Genomic DNA, 19,873 nt, shown 5'->3' with positions numbered 1-19,873 from the left:
TAGTTCGGATATATAAAGAGCTGGTTCGAATATAATAGTTATATTATATGAGTTATGTGAATTTCTTTATCGTTGATAATAGAACTAGTTGAATAGCACTTGACTCTTCTAAACTCACTAAGGGCAGAGCTAGTCTTGACTTCTTATTGCAATTTCTGCTGCTTCCTGTATCATTGAGATCAATTATTCAATGATTTTGCTGAGATTTAGTCACACTTTCTAGATTGCTTGGAAAGCGTTTCCTTATGCCAAGAGATTGTCAGCAATCTGTCAAGCATTTCAACTTGAGCCATTCGCTAAGGCCTGTCTATTCATTTATTATGCTTCGGCTCCAGTTGTCGCTCCAGTTCCAGTTCCAACTCCATGTTCGCGAGTGACAAACGAGACGACAACAACAATTTGCAACAATTTATGAAAATTATGCAGTCAGGCGAGACGCAGCCAGAATCGAAGTCGAGTGACTCTGGGCTGTGGTAATTGCTGCTGTGACAGTTTGATTACGCAACTGACGCCAAGCAAACAATTGCGAGAGGCAGTGCAGAATGTGTACACTGTAATAAATCAGACAAACTTGCGCATAAGTCAAGAGAGAGAGAGAGAGAGAGAGAACTGCGACTTTTTACCCCACTCGTAGTCTCAGCCCACCCGCGTTGCGACACGTGTTGCGAAAGAGGAACAAAATCTCGCAACATTTATCGCGGAGGCTGCAGCAGCACGAGCTGATCAACCCTTACAGCGGACAGCCCAAAAAATAAAAGTACATGGCATTAATTTTTACGACAAATTGATTAAGCATAAACTTCGCACCCTTCGCGCTCGTTTGGCTGTGTTTCACGCAAAAATATGACCACTTTGAGAGCATTTAGCAGGCACTTCAAAATGTGGGCTACAAGGCACACTCATGCCCCGTTCCATGGGCTCTACCAGTGCCAGCGCCAGTGCCAGTTCCAGTCCCAGTCCCACTCACGTGTCACACGCACGTGCGTTTATTATTTACACGCCATTCTTTTTCTTCGACTGTGCTTTTTCGTGTTGCCAATGGGCTTTGCATCTCTGTAATTGAAGCTATTGATATTGATTTTGCGCTGAGAAACCTTTTCTTCGAATTCACCGTGCATCCCCATTTTAGTTGCCCGAGTCACCCTGTGCTGCGTCCTGTTCCTCGCCAGATTAGCCGCATCACCAGCAGCGGCAGCAGTCATACATCAAAAATGTCTGTTTTTCTGGTCCTCTGGCTTTTCTTGTGTGGGCGGCACGGAAGTTGCAAATATGTTCACTTAATTGCATTAAGATTTCGGTACAACAACTGGCCCTCTTCGGTTCGGTATTCCAGATCAAAGTGCTGTGCAAACATTTTTGGTCATCCCTTGGCGTTTTACTTTAGATTTTCCCTTTTTGTTGGCATTCGCCTTGGGGGCGTATTTTGGGGCAGCAGACATTTGTTTGATTAGCTGCAATTTTTAGCGTCTGTCACGGTGGGTCCAGGACACTTAATTACAAAGTAATTACATAGAGCAAACAATATTTTCAAGGGGCGGACGATTTGCCTCTGAGCCTTTAATGAGTGCGAAAATGAGATCAGGAAAAACAAAAGAGAAGCTGCCATAAAGGGCGTTTAATGGAGCTTAAAAGCCTCTACGACTGTTAAAGCATTCGTCACCCGAAATTCGCCTCTACAAAGAGATAACCCCATTCCCAAATACTCTGATTCAAATCTTAGCTATAGATGTACATATGTATGCACTCAGAATATAAAAGGGAAGTTTAGATATTGAAAAACAAAATGTATAAATAAATAAATAAAAATATGTATATAAAATATTTGATTATAAAATTTAAAAAATATAATAAACAATGCCATTTAAAAAAAAAATAATAATAAATAATAATATTATTAATATAAATATTAATATTAAATGCTATATTCTTTAAAAAAAATTAAATATAAAATATTATAAAATAATATAAAATTTACATTAATATAAAACAATTATACTAAAAAAAAATTGTGTTACAGCTTTCACCCACTTTTATTAAAATGTTTTATTATTATTAAAAGATTTTTAGAAATCCATAAAATAAGATCCAAAATATCTTTAAAATCCAAAAACATGTCAACAAATGCTAAAAATTGTATGTAAAAATATTAAACAATTTTAATGAAGAATTATGAATTAAAATAGTGCAGAAATGAAGAGCTAAAAAGTGCCAAAGCTGCATCCAAATGCCAAATTAAACCAAGTTCTATTATTATCATCATCACCATTATCCTTATCATCTCAACACGTTAATTGGAGTGAAAGTGTAAATATACAAAAATGGGCAACACTTCATCCTCGTCACATGGCAACGCTGGCAGCAAAAGCTCACGCAAATGTCGCAGCCTGCCCAACTCGCCGGATGTCAGAAGGTAACCTATATATATATATATATATATATATATATATATATATAGACTGGGAGGTTTTCCGTGGAAAACGCTGACGGTTTTTCCAGCAGTCACTAATGAGACCCATTATTATATTTTAAACAATACAAAAAGCCAATGGCGGAATGAAGCCAAATGTCAGCACAATAAATCAGAGCCCCGAAAATGTTGCCCAGCTGAATTTGCTGAAATCAACGATACATCTTCCCCAGAAACTGGAGATCTATTTAAAGTACAGCAGCAACAGCAGCAGCAGGAGCAGCAGCACTCTTCGGGCCCACTCCAGTGGCTATTGCGGCTATTTTTAGGCAAATCAAAACAAGTTGGCGGCTAATGGAAATGACATTTTGTGGTTGCGTTTACGTTTCTCTTAAACAAACTTGAGAATTATTTACTGAAAGAGCATTGTCTACACTATGAGAAATTGTGGTGGAATTTGTGGAATTTAATTGAATTTAAGCTTTTATGCAATTGGTATTTTATAAAATTCCTATTAATAATACATGTTTTTTTGATTTCGATAGTATCTTTAATGAACTTAATATTATTAAAATACATCATAAAAATTAATGTCTGGTAGATCATTTATAAATGACTTATAAATTTCTCGAATTACTTAGTTAGTACCATAGTTTTCACAGAAAGAGAGAGAGAGAGAGAGAGAGAGAGAGAGAGAGAGAGGGACAGAGAGAGAGACAGAGAGAGAGAGAGAGAGAGAATCAATTTTCAATTAAGAGAAATTATGCACAAAACGTTTAATTTGAGTAATTTTAAAGCACTTTTAGTATTTTTGCTCAAATATTCTTATATTAATTAACTTCGTTTCGTTGTTCCCAACTTTGCTCACTGGCTAGTGCGAAGTTTCCCACTTTTCTCTTTAGATTAGCCGTGTAAAGCGATTCATAATTAAAGTATTACTCCTCTCAGCCTCTACTCTTGATTCGCTCTGCAGTCAGTCAGGCAAGGTGCCTAGGTGCCGAAAGCGACACATTCAGCAAACACCCGAGTGGCGTCTGCTGATCGACTTCCGTCTTTTGGCCCCGGGTACTTGGCCTCGTCCAATTCTTGGCCGAAGATCCACAGTTGGCTGCCAGCCAGACGGGGGCCAAGTTTAATTTACTGGAGCCGCGTGGGACTGGCAGAGCTGCTAAGTTTGTTGCCCCGATTCATTGCATAATCGAGCGATCAACTTACAGCCACCCTGACTCTCTCTCCCCCTCTGTTTCTCTCTCTATCTGAAGAGTTTCCTTTAGAGTGAAATTGTGATATGTGTTTGGGTAAGAACTACCCCTGGAACATTGTTTTTTGTCGCCTTGAAATCAACCACCATATCTAAAAACCTTTCAGTTATGATGGAAATGCGCGCAGAGTCAATAAATAAAACATTTGCCCAGTTGCATAATTGAAAATCCATTCGCTGGGAATCTGCTGCCCGCCTAGCTGTCGCGCTGCCTAGCTGCTACTTATCAGTCAACCCTCGCCTCTGTTTGTTCAATACAGGACTACCGAAATATGCAGCCCGGCCTGCTTATTTACGAACATTTGTCCAACCCCCACAGAGCGGCGACTATACAAACACACACGTAAAATGTTGTCAGCTGCTGGGTGTGAAAAGAAGACGAAGACTGCGTGTGTGTGTGTGTGACTGTGATCTAAGCCAAGCTGTCATATCTAGGCTAAAGCAAAGCACGATTCCCATAAAGTGGGCGGGTGACTTTTATGCTTTTAGAGACGAGTGCCTGTTCATAATGATATGACCACATCTAAAGTATGCATAAGCACTCCGTAACACTCTTTCCGTTTGTCACAAAGCTAAGAAACATCTGAAAGTCTTGAAATTTTCAAGAGATGAGAAAACTTTTTAACATGGAAAATTCTGATATAAATATTTAAACAATATTTGTATATGAAATAGTAATGAAAGACAGGTTGAGTAAGAGAGATGAAAGAATCTCAGAATATTAATACAGCAATAAATGGATTTTCAATCGAATATAGACAGCCTTTTCCTATATAAATAGCTAATAATTTCCCAGATTACCTAATAATATTATAATATATAATATAATAATTAATAATTAATCTTTTCAATAGATCGTTTAAGATGCTCACAATCTGCATTGCTTTGTCTCTCTTCCTAACATTTGGCGTTCTGCATTCAGCACTTTCTTTGTTTTCACTCTTCTGGCAGCTTTCTCGCGTCCATCTCGCGTATTGGCGTGAAACGTAATCCAGCTAAAAGCTGGAAATGGAATTCAGCTACTCGAGTTGCCAGCGCCAGGGCTGTCCACTTGATGCATAAACAGCAGCTGCAACAAAGTATGTGGCTTTGTTTTTGTTTTTAGCCGCTTTGTTTGTTTGTTTGTTTATTTGGTTGTTTGTTTGGCTACTCTCCATTTGCGGCTGTGGCTTGTTGTTTACGAGCATAGAGCAACCTGCTGCATATTTAAAGATGTCGTCGACAAGCTCATAGTTCCTAGCCAGCTGCCTAGTCCCGCAGCCCTCTCCCTCCCTATGCCTCGGCCTCTGCCTCTGCCTCTGTCAACAGAGGTGACGACCATTAGCAGGAACATCTTGCACGTGTGTTTGCACGGGGCGTGGCACATGGGCGGGGAATGTGTTGGCAGACGCTATTAATTGTTTCTTGCAGCAGCTGAGAGAATGCGTCCCACAAGTCAGACAAAAGTCAGACAGAAGCAGCCAGAAACAACTGTTTTGAGCTGCAGCTGAAGTGCCAAAGTTGGGGCCACAACTTTAGCCCGTCTAATAACTGAAAATCGTGACTATATGCCGCACTTGAAGCCGCAGTAGCAACCAGCCAGGAATAAGAAATATGTTTATACGTAGTGTGCATGCGAGTCGAATACAATACCCAGAGTTGCAGCTAGTAAAGTATCTCAAGCTGTTTTGTATGAGTGTGTGTGTATCTGATGACTGAGTGCGAGTCTTGGTGCCTGGCACAGTGGAATTAGAGTTGAAGTTGGAGTCGCAGTCGCAGTCGGAGGAGGGGCTACACGACTTTTAAGATGAACACGTTTGCTAGCGTGTCGCATTACAATTTCTAATGACATGGCTCGTTGTTGCGAACAAAGCTGTCAAACTTGCAGGCTAAAAGATTGCTTTCCATTCAAGAATCGTGCTTAACTCGCGAACTGTAAGCAACGCGCTTTAAAGAACTACTCAAAATTGTTGACTATAAATTTGCAGACTGAAATGGAGATGAAGATTTCGATTTTAGCCATCTTATAGATTAAAGTTTAAACATAACTTCTGTGAAAATAATAATAATAATTAACCAGGTGTCAGGTATTATACCCAAAACCTTACAGCTAAACCTCAGCTAGAAATATGAGCAGAATATATAATTGAACTATCAAATTGTTGGCAGTTGAACTTCCTGCTCCTAGCCAACATCTCTCTGATTCCTGAGCTTATATATGCATATTTATGTATGTCAGGCTGTTCTTGAAAGGGAACAGGTTTATGGCGCTTTTCTAACTGCACGTCTGCTGCTCGTCCGTCTGTCCCCTGAGCAGCAGCTGTCTGCTGCTGAGTTTGTCTGTCTCCAGCGCGATCTTCAACTGCTTGGCCACTCCTGCGGGCATATCAATGGCGCATAATTACGCTTATTATCAACCATTCAACACCTACTCAAAATGCTCACGAAAACTCTTCAGCCAGCCAGCAAGGCCAGTAAGCCGGGCCAGCGAGCCAAGCCAGCCGGCTCATGACTCGGCCATGTTTTGGCCTCACATAAATTTCTTGGCTCCTGCCAGCTCTTGTCTCTTGCTATTGCGGCTGACAGCTCGTTCGACTCGTTCGCAGTAGCCTGCAAAAATTGCTGTGGCTAAATTTATGAATATATACACATATATTCTCAGCTTAACGGCATAAACTGCAGCTCAGCAATGGCTGGGGCCGGGTTCAAAAGGTTTTTGGGTTAGCAATAGACGGGAAATTGCTTTGGCCGGTAGCTGGAGGTGTTCGCTGGCTATCTAATGCACTCACCGGCAGCGTAAGTCTCAGCTGAGCGCGGCTTAAATAACACCCGAACTAGTGAAAGTGAGCTGACCAAAAACGAAGAAACTTTCCCAGCTAGCAAACGCTAAGTGTAGTATGTCATGAGGCATGACTGCACGAGCAAATCCACAATTCGAATTTCGCAAAGATAAGGCGATTCCAGAAAGAAGAGATGTATTTCTTTAGTTGTAAACTATCCTCTAGATTTCTAAAGATTGACTTGAGTCGGAAGAGATTGTCAAATTTATAAATATGAATATATAAGATATGAATTTTCTTTAATGAAGCAAGACCAGATAAAATAAAGTTGTAATCATCAATAATTAAAAATTGGTTTCATTAATTTTTTCTCGTTAGAAGTCACGCTTATTGCATAATAGTAATGGAAGTCAGAGTATAATATAATCTATTAAATTTGTATGACAGGCAGAAGGAGGAGTTACCGATATCATAAAGTAACTCTAACGCAAACTCCATCTAAAGTTCAGATAGTCTGTCTAATGGTTAGAGTTGGGAATTTCAGACTCGAGTCAGAGGTCTGCTTGAAATTAATATTGAGAAATCCGTCATTCTGCTAGCGTTTGGTATATTTGTTTTGCTCCTATCGCCTGTCAATCTTTATCGCGTGTAAGACAAATAAAGCCAGAGATACTGCAGGCAACTGCAGCCCAGCCAAGGGCCCAGCGGAGAGGAAACCACTTCTAGCCATAAACGGCGTTGGCAACAAATCGTAAATATGTTGGGGCCGTAATAAAAGCGAAAGAGTTGCAACTTGGCCGCTGTTCAAATAAGGCAACTGGCAATAACCCGAAATGGTCAGGCTCCAGGTCCCAAGTACCAGGTTCCGGGTCCCAAGTCCCGGGTCCCCGGCCCCCTAGCCAGATCCTGCCACGCACTTGGTGGCTGGCTCTTAGAAGCTACTGCTGCTGCTGCTGGCATGACAAATGCAACTCGAGTGTCGCATTGTGCGGCAACAAAAGCAACAGCAATGCAACGCAAATGCAACTAATGGGCAGCCAGTGGAGGCGCCCCAGCGGGTGCGAGTGCGGCGCGGGGAGACTCTTTCATATTTATACAAGCAAATGCCGTCAACGACGCGCTTTATAGTTGGCTCCCCTCTCTCAGTAACTGGTCTGCGGCAACTGCTGCGTGGGCCGTGCCACACAGGTGAATGCCATCAGGAACAGCAGTCAGGCTATTATGAGCCTCACACACACACACACATTTGCTCTCACAAAGGTCAATGACATTTCACAGTGCACAACGAATTGAAATCCGCGCACAGCTACAAATCAAAAATGCGTAATAAAGACGCAAAATTCAATTTGCGCTCTATGCAAACTGAAACAGAAACAGCAGCAGCATCTGCAACAACAACATCAACAACAACAAACCGTGGCAACAGCATTCGACATCCAGCGACACCTGAAACTGGGAGATGCAAAGCTGCTGATACTCTGAATACATTTTGCCAGTTAACAAGCTCAGATGTTGCTCCAAGCAGCTCAGATGTTGCTAAATGCAGCGAGAGTTGCTATAGAAGTTAGCTAGAGAGGTCTAGAAGATATATTTAAGTGGGATTAGAGATAACACAATTCGCATGTAAATCTATCGACAGTATGTGTCTATAATATTGATGGATAATATTTGAGTAAACATAAAGACTTTTTATTATTCTTTCCTTTATATTAAATGTTGTCATTTCTTAAATTTTTTAAATAATATATTGTAAAAAATATTTGTAAATAGTTTAGTAATTAAATATTTTAGGACTTTTATAATTTTTTTTATATATATTTGTTATTTTTGTATTTAATTACAATCTGTTGATTTGACAACAAATAATTTGCAAGTCCTTCACATAAAATAGTTCACTTCTATCGCTTACGATAGATTTTAAGCAGACTTTGAGCATTGGGAAAATATAAGGCTCATCCGCTGTCCAACTTTCAAATAAACATTTGAAGAAGCACTTCACTGGAATCCATTAAATAAATTATTTGCGACAAGAGATAGTTTATCTGGTATACAGGATAGTCAAATCAAGGCTACATAAAATGGCTAATTCTCTTCAAGATTACATCAGTTAACTGTTATATCAATTTAAAAATCTACTGAGCTATAGTCATTGAAAACTGTATCACTCCTGCTGGGATATCCTTGGCCACTGCATCATTTAATTTCAATACCTTTCGAGCAGCCCGTGCACACATGCCGTTTGCATAGACACATTGTAGGAACTTGTAGCCTTTTCCATATGCAGACAGACAATCGACATCCCTGCCGAAGCGAATAAAGCTCGGCAGACATACGGCTTTGGCTTTTAACTTGACTGCTTTGGCAAACAGCGTGGAACATGGCCAAAACAGTTGGCGGCAAAGCGAGTCGCAACAATAAAATGCAAATAGCAAATAAAATTATATGAAAAGTAATTTGGGAGAAATTCTTCAGACGCCCGATGAAAGCATCCGAAACATCTCCGATTCTAGCCGGAGTCTTGCTGTATTTAATTTGCAGCCGAGCAGTCGAGCCAAAAAGGACCCAGAGCATCCTGGCAAAAGGAGCCGGGAGACGAGTCAATGTCAAAGTCGACGTCAACGCAGCTGCCAACTTCATTTGTCTGCGTCGCTCTTGGCTGCCGTTTTTTATAAGCCTTTTTTAATACAATTGCTGCGCACAGTTTTTCTTTCATTTTTATTTCACTTAGCCTGTCTTATTAATGGCCAACAACAATAAGACACAATTGTATCTTTCGGCCCGCGTTGTGTCTGCGCCCCCTGCTAAGCTTTATGCGCGCGACTTATTAAAAGTTTACCTCGGTCTCTCTTTTATTACTTTGTTTGCGTTTTTAATCAGCGTTTGGAGTAATTGCAAAAAAAAAAAGGCGAAGTTGACTAAGAAATGGAAAAGCCATTTTCCTTGCTCAATGTGTGTGTGTGGGAGTGTGTGCTGGGAAGCAGCTTAGCTGTAGTATAATTTGCATATATTAATGAAATATTTAATTGGATAAAAACTTTTTATTATATAAAAAGAAAAGAAGACAGATAATAATCTTCTAGTTTCTTTGAAAAAAATTATTTTATGCATCACAACTTCATTATTAATTATTAAAATCTCATTCATAATTTAAAAGAAATGAAAAATCTTACCTTGGAAAATAATAACTGAACGTTTTTATTTCCTTTTAAATAATGAAAACAATTTGTCTTTTAGCTCTGAACTGATGTTTGTTAATTAATAAAGTTAGAAGAATTATTTTGCCAATTATTATACATTTTCATTGAGGATATAATTTAGTTTATATAGATGTGTAAACCGTATTTCATTAATGTCGAGTTAAAAATATCTAAATAAAAAATACCAACAAATTTATTAAATAAAAAATAATATTTTGTTAAAAAAATTTACCATTGAATTGCATTTTTAGTATATACAAATTTTATACAATTTTTAAATATATCTTTTTAATAAACTATAAAATTGCAAAATAACTGTAAAATCAGTTTATAAAATTTTAATAAAAGAAAAAAATTAAATAAATAATGATACTTGCTTTAGCCATTAAAAATGTGAGCATATTTTAAATTTGTATTGACATGTTTGCATAGTTCAGTCAGACAATTAATAAAAGCAAATAGTTTTATTATCATTGTTTGTAATAAAGTTCAATTAGTTTTGATTTTTTATAAACAGTTTGAAAGCCAATTTAAATGGCATTAAATTGCTAATGAAATTTAATTGACTTTATAAAACTGCAAGCGGTTTATTTAATTGCATTGAAATGACGTCGACGGCTAATCAAGAGAAAAAGCTGAAGACTTCTCAGCTGTTCAGTTGTTCAGCTACTCAGCTACGCCGTTAACGAGCCCACGTATATGTTTATAAAAGATACAAAAGTATCTTTTCGCAGCGACATTCATATTTATGGGCACGCTTCTCTTTTATTTGATTTTGCGCAATCGCATCGTAAAACTGTTGTTAAAATATTTACTGCAATCGGCAAGCTCTGCGGTTAAGGACAGAAAGGGGTCCATTGCATTTATTCATTTATCAGCGTCGCAGGCGAGGGCAGCAATGCTTTTATGTTGCAGTTTGTATAAATTGTTAAAGATAAGTGCAAGGCAAAACGCAACTGACAGAAACTGTGACCGCAACTCATGCAAATCACGACGCAGCTGCAAGCGCGGCTGTCGCGTGGGCGTGCGTCGTAAAAGCAAGAAAAACCATAAAAATCAAATTGAGGGCCCATAAAGTATATATTTAGAAGTGCATGTATGATGAGCCTGTGGCTCCACGTTTTTTAAGAACTTTATTAATGTACCAAAAAACAACTTCTCGCTCATTACAGACAAATCGCGCCCGCCTACGCGAAGGTCAATGGCGGCACAGCCATTCCCCTCCCCGCGACGGTCATGGTTCAGCGCCGCTGCCCCCCGGACAAGGTGCGCCCGCTGCCTCCCACACCCAATCATACGCCATGTAAGTGAAATGAATTTTCAGCTGGTTTGGGAAATTTATTAAAAAATGCTTTTCAAACAAGAGGAAAACCTACCCCAGGGCTTACACGGGGCGAGCTTTTTTTTTCAGCGTGCTGCACTGCGTTGTTTACGAGAGGCAAACAAATTTTGGGTCCGCAGCGCGGCAAACAACCCCCAGCGGGGCATCGCCATGCACTTAGCCCAGCGACTGGCCTTTCTGGCCGAGATTTGTCGCAAAAGGGGTTTGGCCATCTAGACGGGACTCGTGTCCCAATCCTCTCGGTGTGCATCATCAAAGCACGCCTGGGAATACATTTGTGGGGCTTTGAGTGGAGCGCTATCCACTCAAGCAGCGCCCCGTTGCAGTTGATTTGTTTGCAGCTTGAACAATCAGTAATTAATGCGTGCGGCTGAGATTTGAGGCTTTAAATGGGCCCCACGTTGGACGCCAGCTGCCCTTGGGGAATCGACCGTGAAATGCACGTTAACTGGAGCTGAAATCCAGCCAAGTGGCTGCGTGTCTAACAATCTCTTTGTATAGGAAAGATTACTAGAAATCTTAAATGATATTGAAAGCTTATGAGGATGAATGGCGGAGGCAGTCTCAGACCTCTGCCTCTATGCCTATGCTAATATAAGGGGGCAGAGTAAAAGGAAATCCGACCATAAAATAACTAATTATTTAATCTTATTGATGCACTTACATACATGATGTATGAAATTTTCGCTATACTCAACGTATTTAGTGGGGACTCTCAGATTAGACCGAAAGCTGTTTATAATAATTTGTATCATTATCTAATAGAGTAGATTTATTTAAATTTATGTCAAATTTTTATTTGAAATTGATGATGAAATTTAGACATATCTCGGTATTTTATAATTTATTCTTAGACATAAAATATATAAAATGCAAGAAACATATTAATGTTTGTCAAAATCCCATTGAATTGAATAATATATATTCTTAGAAAACAGAGTTTCCTATTTCACATTTTCAACTGAAAGAACTGCAAGACTACAATTGCTAAATTGCAAATAATTAAATCAACTCTTAAGACCCATTTCAAGTTCGTACAGCGACACTATTTGAAATCCTTCACCGATTGCCAATAAAATTGTATTATTATAAATTTGTATTATTATAAATTTAAATACAAGTCGATATACTTTAGCCACTTGAATCTATGCAGATCACCCATCACAAGTATTATTGATTTATTGTTAATCTGTAGTCCAAATGCAACTCCTGCTCTGTCTTCATTTGGCTTCTTCATCTTCATCATGTTTTGGCAGCTGCAGTTGATTTTTTCAAGATTTATGTGACAGTGCGTGAGAGTCACACACACACACATACACTTGTATATGTGGTTCCTTGTCTGTTTGGCTGCCCCTGCCGCCCCCTGCTGCAGTCACAGTCCCCACAGTCCCCACAGCAATTAATTAGGTTTAATGTCCGTTTGGCCTCTTGCATTGATTTATTGGCTGCGCCTCTGTTCGACGGGCATCTCCGCTTATAGCTGACAGCTACGGGGACAGCTTCAAGTGGGAGCTCGCAGAATTAATGAACTGACAGTTCAGTTGGCTTTGACTTACTCCTGATCTTTTCTTCTTCTTTTCGTTTGCACCACAGCCATACCGGGTCTGGGCAAGAGCGGCAGTGACTTCAACACAAGCCGTCCAAACAGTCCGCCCACCAGCAATCACACCATCCAGAGCCTGAAGAGCAACAACAACAGGTAAGTCGTTATATCGCTGCAAGTTATCCAAACGAACTGTGACTAATCTCGGTCTACTGCTCCATCTCGACTCTAGCCTGCGTCCGCCCAGTGTGAAGAGCGGCATTCCCTCGCCGAGCAGCCTGAACGCGCCCACGGCTCCGCAGAAGCACTCGATGCTGGACAAGCTGAAGCTCTTCAACAAGGAGAAGCAACAGAACGCGGCCAATGCAGCCGCCGCCGCAGTTGCATGCAACAAGCAAACGCAACTCCAATCGAAGCGCACCTCCTCCTCCTCGGGCTTCAGCTCGGCACGCTCCGAGCGCTCCGACTCCAGCCTGAGCCTCAACGATGGGCACAACTCGCAACTGAAGCCGCCCAGCATCAGCGTCAGCGCCCAGAAGAGCCAGCAGAAGCACAACACCAAGCAGTCCAAGCTGCTGGCCGCCCAGCAGAAGAAGGACCAATGCAAGCCCAGCAAGCTGGACAAGAAGGAGAAGAGTCCCGCTCGCTCGCTACACAAGGAGGAGTCCACGCTCTCGGGCAACGAGTCGCGCAGCTCGACGATGGGGCGAGCGGGCAAAAACTCCTTGGCTCGCGGCTCTGCCGAGAAGAATACCCTGAAGACGTCTTCCAAGACCTCGTTGCACTCGAAATCCGACGCCAAAGGCTCGCCCAAGAGCCAACAGCAGCAGCAACAGCAGCAGCCGTCGCAGCTGCAGAGTCCCAATCTGACGAAACCCATTGCGGCCATCAAAGGCACCAGCAAGCTGCCCCAGCTGGGCGGAGCACCTGGCCCCAGTGAGCTCTACAAACGTGAAGCAAACGACATATCCAGCAACATATCCCACGACCAGCACCAACACCAACAGCAGCAGCAACAGCAGCAGCAGCAGCTGCCTTCATCCCTTGGCTCTGCTCAACATATCCTCAAGGCGCTGCCTTCGAGCCCACCGCCCCCTTATTACGCCAATGCGCCGACATCCTCGAATCACATATCAGCTATTTACTCCGGCACTGGCTCCAACTCCGGCTCTGGCTACCTGAGCGAACCAACCACCCCACAGCCGGGCGGCATCTACGGCAGCAACAGCCGCCTCCCGCCGCCCAAGTCGGCTCTGAGCACTCCCCGCAAGCTGGAGTACAATGCAGGCCCGCATATTCTGGCCACGCAGCGATCGCCCATGCAGCGACCCATGCACAACTCCGCGCCGAATACGCCCACCGCCTCGCCCAGCAAGTTCCACACGATTCCCTCGAAGATCGTGGGCACCATATACGAGTCCAAGGAGGAGCAGCTGGCCTCCTCGACTGCAGGCGTCTCCTCTACTGCAGGCGCCTCCTCCGCCGCCGCATCTTCGGTGCTGCCCATGCGTCCGTTGCTGCGCGGCTACAATTCGCACGTAACGCTGCCAACGCGTGGCGCACGCGGCGGCCAGCAGCATCATCCCCATCAGTCCTACCTGGACTTCTGCGAGTCCGACATCGGGCAGGGCTACTGCAGCGACGGCGATGCCCTGCGCGTGGGCAGCTCCGCCTCGGCCAGTCGCTATCACGACATCGACAACGGTTACCTCTCCGAGGGCAGCAGCGGCCTCAGCGGCACCGGGTCATCGGGCGGCGTCTCGCACGGCAAGCACTTTCTCAGCATGATGCGGGCCCGAACCCAGCTGCCGACAACCATCGAAGAGCGGTAAGTGTGAACATTATATGTTTGTATAAAGACTCAGCTGAAATATATTTACATTGTCATATTAGCGAAGGAAATGAATATAAATGAATATAAACATCAAGGTTCAAACTTATATCAAAAGCGATTCCTGCCTGCCTTTGCTCATAAATCTCTCCGAAACAGTCGAAAAATTTGATATCTTATATTAATTTTTCATTAAATTATAGACAGATCTTGAAATATACTAATCTAACTTGAGCAGCTTAGCAAGAGTAGATCCACACATGAATATTTAACTTGGCTGCTTTAATTCATTGTTAATTGAGTACAGCTTTGATATACAAATGCGTTCGCCTTCATTGCCAAGTATTTTGCTGATCCGTGAGTCATTCCTGAGCGACTCGTCCAACAGCTGACACCAATGAGTCAACGAAGAGTAGCGTTTCGTATCGTTTCATTTAACTGGGGCTTGGGTATCGCGTTTGGGTTCCAAGAAGTTTGTCGCCTGTTGTGAGGTGTCCATAAAACGGCACTTAAACCGCCGGCTTTGGCATTCCCTTTGACTGGGGCTTTAGGCCTGACTGCATCTCTGCTTACCACGCGCAATTTGGCCACGCTTTTGGTGTCAGCGACGCGCGAAGAAGTAGAGAGAGAGAGAGCGACAGAGATAGAGAGAGAGAGGGGGAGGCACTCATCATTTGAAGCAGTTAATTGTCATGGCAGCCACTTGAGCACCCTAACAACTTCCGCCTGGCTCTTGAGCATCAAATGCCCCAACGCTCGAATTGCCAATTTGCATAAAATCCACTCGATGCTGACTACAGCAGGCTCAGCTTCGGGTTATGAGCTCCTCCTGCACTCCACACTCCCCACTCCACACTCCACGGGCGGCTTGTCAAATGTCATTTGCAAATTGTCAACAGCAGCCAAACAGACGACAACGATGACAGCTTGACAATTGACAATTGACAATGCTCACCTGTCAAAGTACCTGCCCCGTCCAATCTCTCCCTCTCTCTCGCACCATGCGAATCCCGTTCTAGGGATATTGAGATACATTCACGCAGTCTCGCATGGCGACGGGCCCAGCCGAGCCACTTGGCACTTCAGTTAACAAAGGTATCTATGGAAATAATATTGCTGTTAACAAGCGAATTTGACGTGTGCACAGGAGCGACACAGAGGCTATGACCCAAACGGATTCCAATTTTCGGGTGTAAAGTCATACGACGTGTGAGTATAGATGTATGTATATTCGATTTATAGGTTTCCCTTCGCATTCATGGCTTTACACTCGTTGAGTTTGGCGTTGCTTATAAAATAAGCACCCAATTTGTGGCCAATAAAATACAAACTAAGCAGCAGAAGGTGTAGAAGCTATTAAAACCCTTTAAATGTGGCTAACTGGTATTTTATTACAAGAAGTTCTTAAGCAGTTGTGTCTTTAGATTCAGCGTTGAACGAAAATTTATAATTTATGGCACAGCAAGGCTTGGCGACTCGAAATGCCTATAGGGTTGTTATATAGCTTTTAACATTTTATGAGTATTTTCCCACTTTTGGAAGACTAACTATTTTCTAAAGAAAATTATACAAATTTTATTGAGCTAGAATTTAGCTTTGAAATTTGTTTATTGTTGACATTAAAATAGATTGGAGATTCAATTTAAATTATAAATAACTTTAAATCCTTGCAAATATATTTATATATGAAATAAATTTCGACTTTATGGTTATGAATATTAAATATTCAATATTTCTACTAAATGCGAGAAAACGTCTTTAACACTATATGAATTTAATATAGTCTGATAAGACATTTTACAGAGCTGTCGAAGCAAGAGATTTCCTACTAATCAAGCAACGAGTTGATACGCTGTGGATATGTGAGTAATATAGAGAAAATGGATCGAATAACCACAATCACTCAACACTCAGAGAAAAAAACATATGAATATTTCATAAAGTTCTAAATATTAAATATTTCTTAGCAAACAAAGTAGAGAGTCAATAATTCTAATACTTTTTTGATTTATAACTCATAAGCGCCCAAACTGGGGCGCATTTAATATCTATAATTAGGTTTCGCTCTTGCCGCTCTATTTGCCAACCATTTGTTTGGCGTAAATAGAGAAAATCGCTTTTTTTTTTGGCAGCTGCCAGAATGAAGTGTGGTATATCATAATTTTGTGTATTTTATTAAACACTTGTCGAGGGAAAACTCCCGCCCACATTTCACCACGCATTTCATTAAAAAGCGCTTATGGGCTTTGTGGAGTGGGTGCTGGGTTGGCAGGGGATGGCAGGGAAGGGCAGGGAAGGGCCAAGTGAGGGAGTCCACATTTTCATTAGCTTCGGTCCATCAACGCTTTTGATCTGTGAAATTAATGCAATGCCATGAGGCGCTGAAATGGGAGCTCTCCATGCGAGTGCTCCATAAATAGACAGCAGCAGCAGCAGGAGTAGCAGCAGATGTTGTCGTCATCGTCGTCGTTTAGTTGGCCCCGTGGCTGAACCTTGATTGTGACTCTTGAGCCATGGTCACGTAATGCAGCTGCAAAATATGTTTTGTAATTGAATTTTAATGCACGAGGTCGACGTCGACGCCGACGACCCCTTCGTCGCATTAGCGTCAAGCTGAAGCTAATCAGCTGCGGCGCCGACACCTGCAGGACATCAGCTTGAAGCCCAACAAGTGCCCATGTCCTGGCATCCTTCTCTCTCTCCCTCTCTCTCTTCCTCTCTATGTATCTGTCCTGCGCTTCTCTCCCTCCCTCGTTAAGCTCTGTCTGGTGTTGGGTCTGGCCTGCCAGTTGTCTAGCCATAAAAGTAAATCAAAATGCAGCAGGGCGCATATTTCAGCAAGCTGGCAAACCAGGCAAACACTTGCTCCTAGTGATGTCCACAAAACGGCTAGTTTTAGAGGGAAAATAGCTAAATAACAGTGACTAAAGTAAAGCAGTGAATGTCTTAGTATTGCTGAGTAGTTATGGTGTTTTTATACAAATAAATAAATAAACAAATAAATTCATTAAAATCAACAACCATAACTCGTATTTCGAGCAACAGTACTAGTTAAGGTACTCTAAAGAACAACTGTTAACTGCCGATTTCATATGGAATTGAAATATCTAGCAGCCCGAAAGAACTGTTAATAGATCTGTTGACAAATTTTAAACAATAAAAGATTAGTATCTAATATATTTTAAGGAAATAAGGCACTAAATAAAGAAATTATCTAGTCCGGAAATACTCAAATTTCGGAATAGTCTAATTCTAGATGGAAGTATTGGAATGTTGAGCAGAAACAACTCTAATATATTCATTAGCTTAATACATAAAATTACAATCTTAAATTATATATTGTATATTAAAAAGCTCGCTATAAAATATAAGAAAAACAATTGTTTTGCGGAAATAGGGTATAGGGTATATATATATATATATATATATATAGACTATACAGTTTGTTTTGCCTCAGCATTAAAATCAGAAATAATTTGCGCCTTCTACTTAAATTTTACAAAATATCAATAGCTATTGACTTTACCGTAAAATATATCAATTAAGCTCTGATTCCTGATTCAATGAATTTTGATTTACAAAAAAAAGAAGATAAGTGATCAGCTCTGATTGGCAGTGAATCGGATGCTTGTTGTTTCAGCTGCAGTTTCTAAGGGTCTTTCACCAACTGGACTCGTGTGCACACATGGCTGGCTGGCTGGGCGGTGCCTCCTGTCTATCCGCATCTTCCTCAGCCTGCGTGTCTGCTGCATCCTTGGTCCTGGCGCTCCCTTTTATTTAATAACGCATTTTTCAATTCATTTGATTTATGGCCCTGGCGTGAGACGCTGCCATTTCCAATGCCAGTTTTCATTGCCTCGCAAATGCAACATATTTTTCTCTTCCCTCATTTAGAGTTCTTTTTTCTCTTTTATATTTTTAAAGCTCGCTTTACACTAGCTGGCTTATCTGCCACGCCCAGCCTTTGGGCGTTGCGTAAATTTTGCTGACCGCAATGCGCCGGCAAATTGAAAATAAATTTCGCACCCAACCGACCCGACATAACAAATACAAATTGTTTTTATTAATTTTATCAAATTCACTGAACCTGCAGACCCAAAATAATGTGCGGTTCACTCCACCTGCCGCCTGCCACCTGCCAACGCCTCAGTTTACCTATTTAAAGGCGGCTGTCCATTCGAGTGCCCAATTACGTGACGCCCAACGGCAGCTTTCCACGCAGCTTTTCCACATTTTCCAATTATGTTGATACCCTTGTGAAGGGTATTTGACGTTTCGTCACGAAATTCCTCAGAGGTAGAGCAAACAATAAAGTCTTTTAATTCTGATGGTATTGCTTGATGATAAAATAAGGCCAGAACACATATATAACACAATCTGATATAATATTGTATATGGAGCATAGAAATTTTAATCTAGGAATAAATGCTAGGACTTGATTCAACAATATATATTTGCATTTTTTCAGCTATATTTTACCTTTATATTAATGAATTATATATCACTTCATCATTGGTCTTTCAACATATCTTAAGCACCTGATGAATAATTATAATTCTCGATATACACAAATTATAAGTCCGAATAATGTCATACCATATACTTTTCTGTATTCTAAAATATTTATAAGATGAAGTTTAGAATTCCTCCGCTTTAATTGCTTACTTTATTTTATTTTCTTACACACTCCCAACATTTAAGAGTATTCAGTTTTCGTCACACTAAAGAAATACTTTCACGCTTTTTATTTTCCTCTCTGTTTTTTTTTTTTTTTTTTGGGTCCCCTTCAAGTGAAGTGCCAAACGATGATTAAATGAAGCGGAAACTTTTCGTTGGGTAGAATATTTTCTGTTTCGTTTTTTGCGTAAAATTGATTCATTGATTTGCTTTGCGTTTGTCACATTAAAAACATATTCTTTATTTAAGCTGGCAGCCTCAGCAGCTGCCTCTTAGCTCCCTCTCATGGCTGAGGACTGAGTGGAGTAAGTGGTAAGCTTATTTCGTTGATTGAGCGAAATAATTGAATGAGAAAATAATTTTAGCTCAGTTTGAATGGAAAAGGTTTAAGTAAAGCGTTGTTAGATTCGAAGAAATTGAAGCTCTCTTATTTCAATTCTTTTTACTAAATACTTAAATATCAAAGGAAAAGTCAATATGAGAGTAAGCTTTGTTAAGCGGTATATTGCTTTAGACTTACTCTGTATTTCGTTAAATGAGAGAACTGAGGTATAGTGGAGAATATTGGAAACAGTTATTGTTGTTGAAATAAATTATGTTATGGTTGAAATAAATTTTATAGAAATTTAATTAATAATTTTCTTATTTTTAGAATTTTAACTACAAAAAGTCTCTAAATCAGATTTAAATTAAATAGTATTTTATTATTAAAGTATAAGCTCATTTAAAATTGAAAAAATTTAAAAATTTTATATTTGAAGTCTATTTTAAGTTAACATTTTAAGCACGCTGAAAAGCTCAACATTCCTTCGCAGAAAGCTCTTGCTACAGGTAGAAAGCTCGGCAATTGCAATAT

General features: G+C 40.8%; 1 protein-coding gene across 8 annotated transcripts in view; it reads left to right on the top strand.

The window, feature by feature from the left end:
- LOC6578020 (protein sickie) overlaps positions 1 to 19,873 on the top strand; it is a 299,838-nt gene that overhangs the window by 213,509 nt on the left and 66,456 nt on the right. For 6 of the 8 annotated variants that reach the window (XM_015165951.3, XM_015165950.3, XM_032729136.2 and 3 more), the window contains 3 exons: positions 10,797 to 10,927; positions 12,560 to 12,665; positions 12,742 to 14,337. In XM_015165951.3, the coding sequence (XP_015021437.1) occupies positions 10,797 to 10,927; positions 12,560 to 12,665; positions 12,742 to 14,337 (1,833 nt within the window). Of the gene's footprint in view, positions 1 to 2,059; positions 2,411 to 10,796; positions 10,928 to 12,559; positions 12,666 to 12,741; positions 14,338 to 19,873 lie in introns of all 8 variants that reach the window. The other 2 variants (XM_015165947.3, XM_015165948.3) reach the window with 1 other exon arrangement.

This window comes from Drosophila mojavensis, unplaced genomic scaffold (assembly GCF_018153725.1).
Source record: "Drosophila mojavensis isolate 15081-1352.22 unplaced genomic scaffold, ASM1815372v1 contig_49, whole genome shotgun sequence".
NCBI lineage: Eukaryota > Metazoa > Arthropoda > Insecta > Diptera > Drosophilidae > Drosophila > Drosophila mojavensis.
Note: the sequence above shows the minus strand (reverse complement) of the source record. Positions and strands in the feature narration are given on the sequence as shown.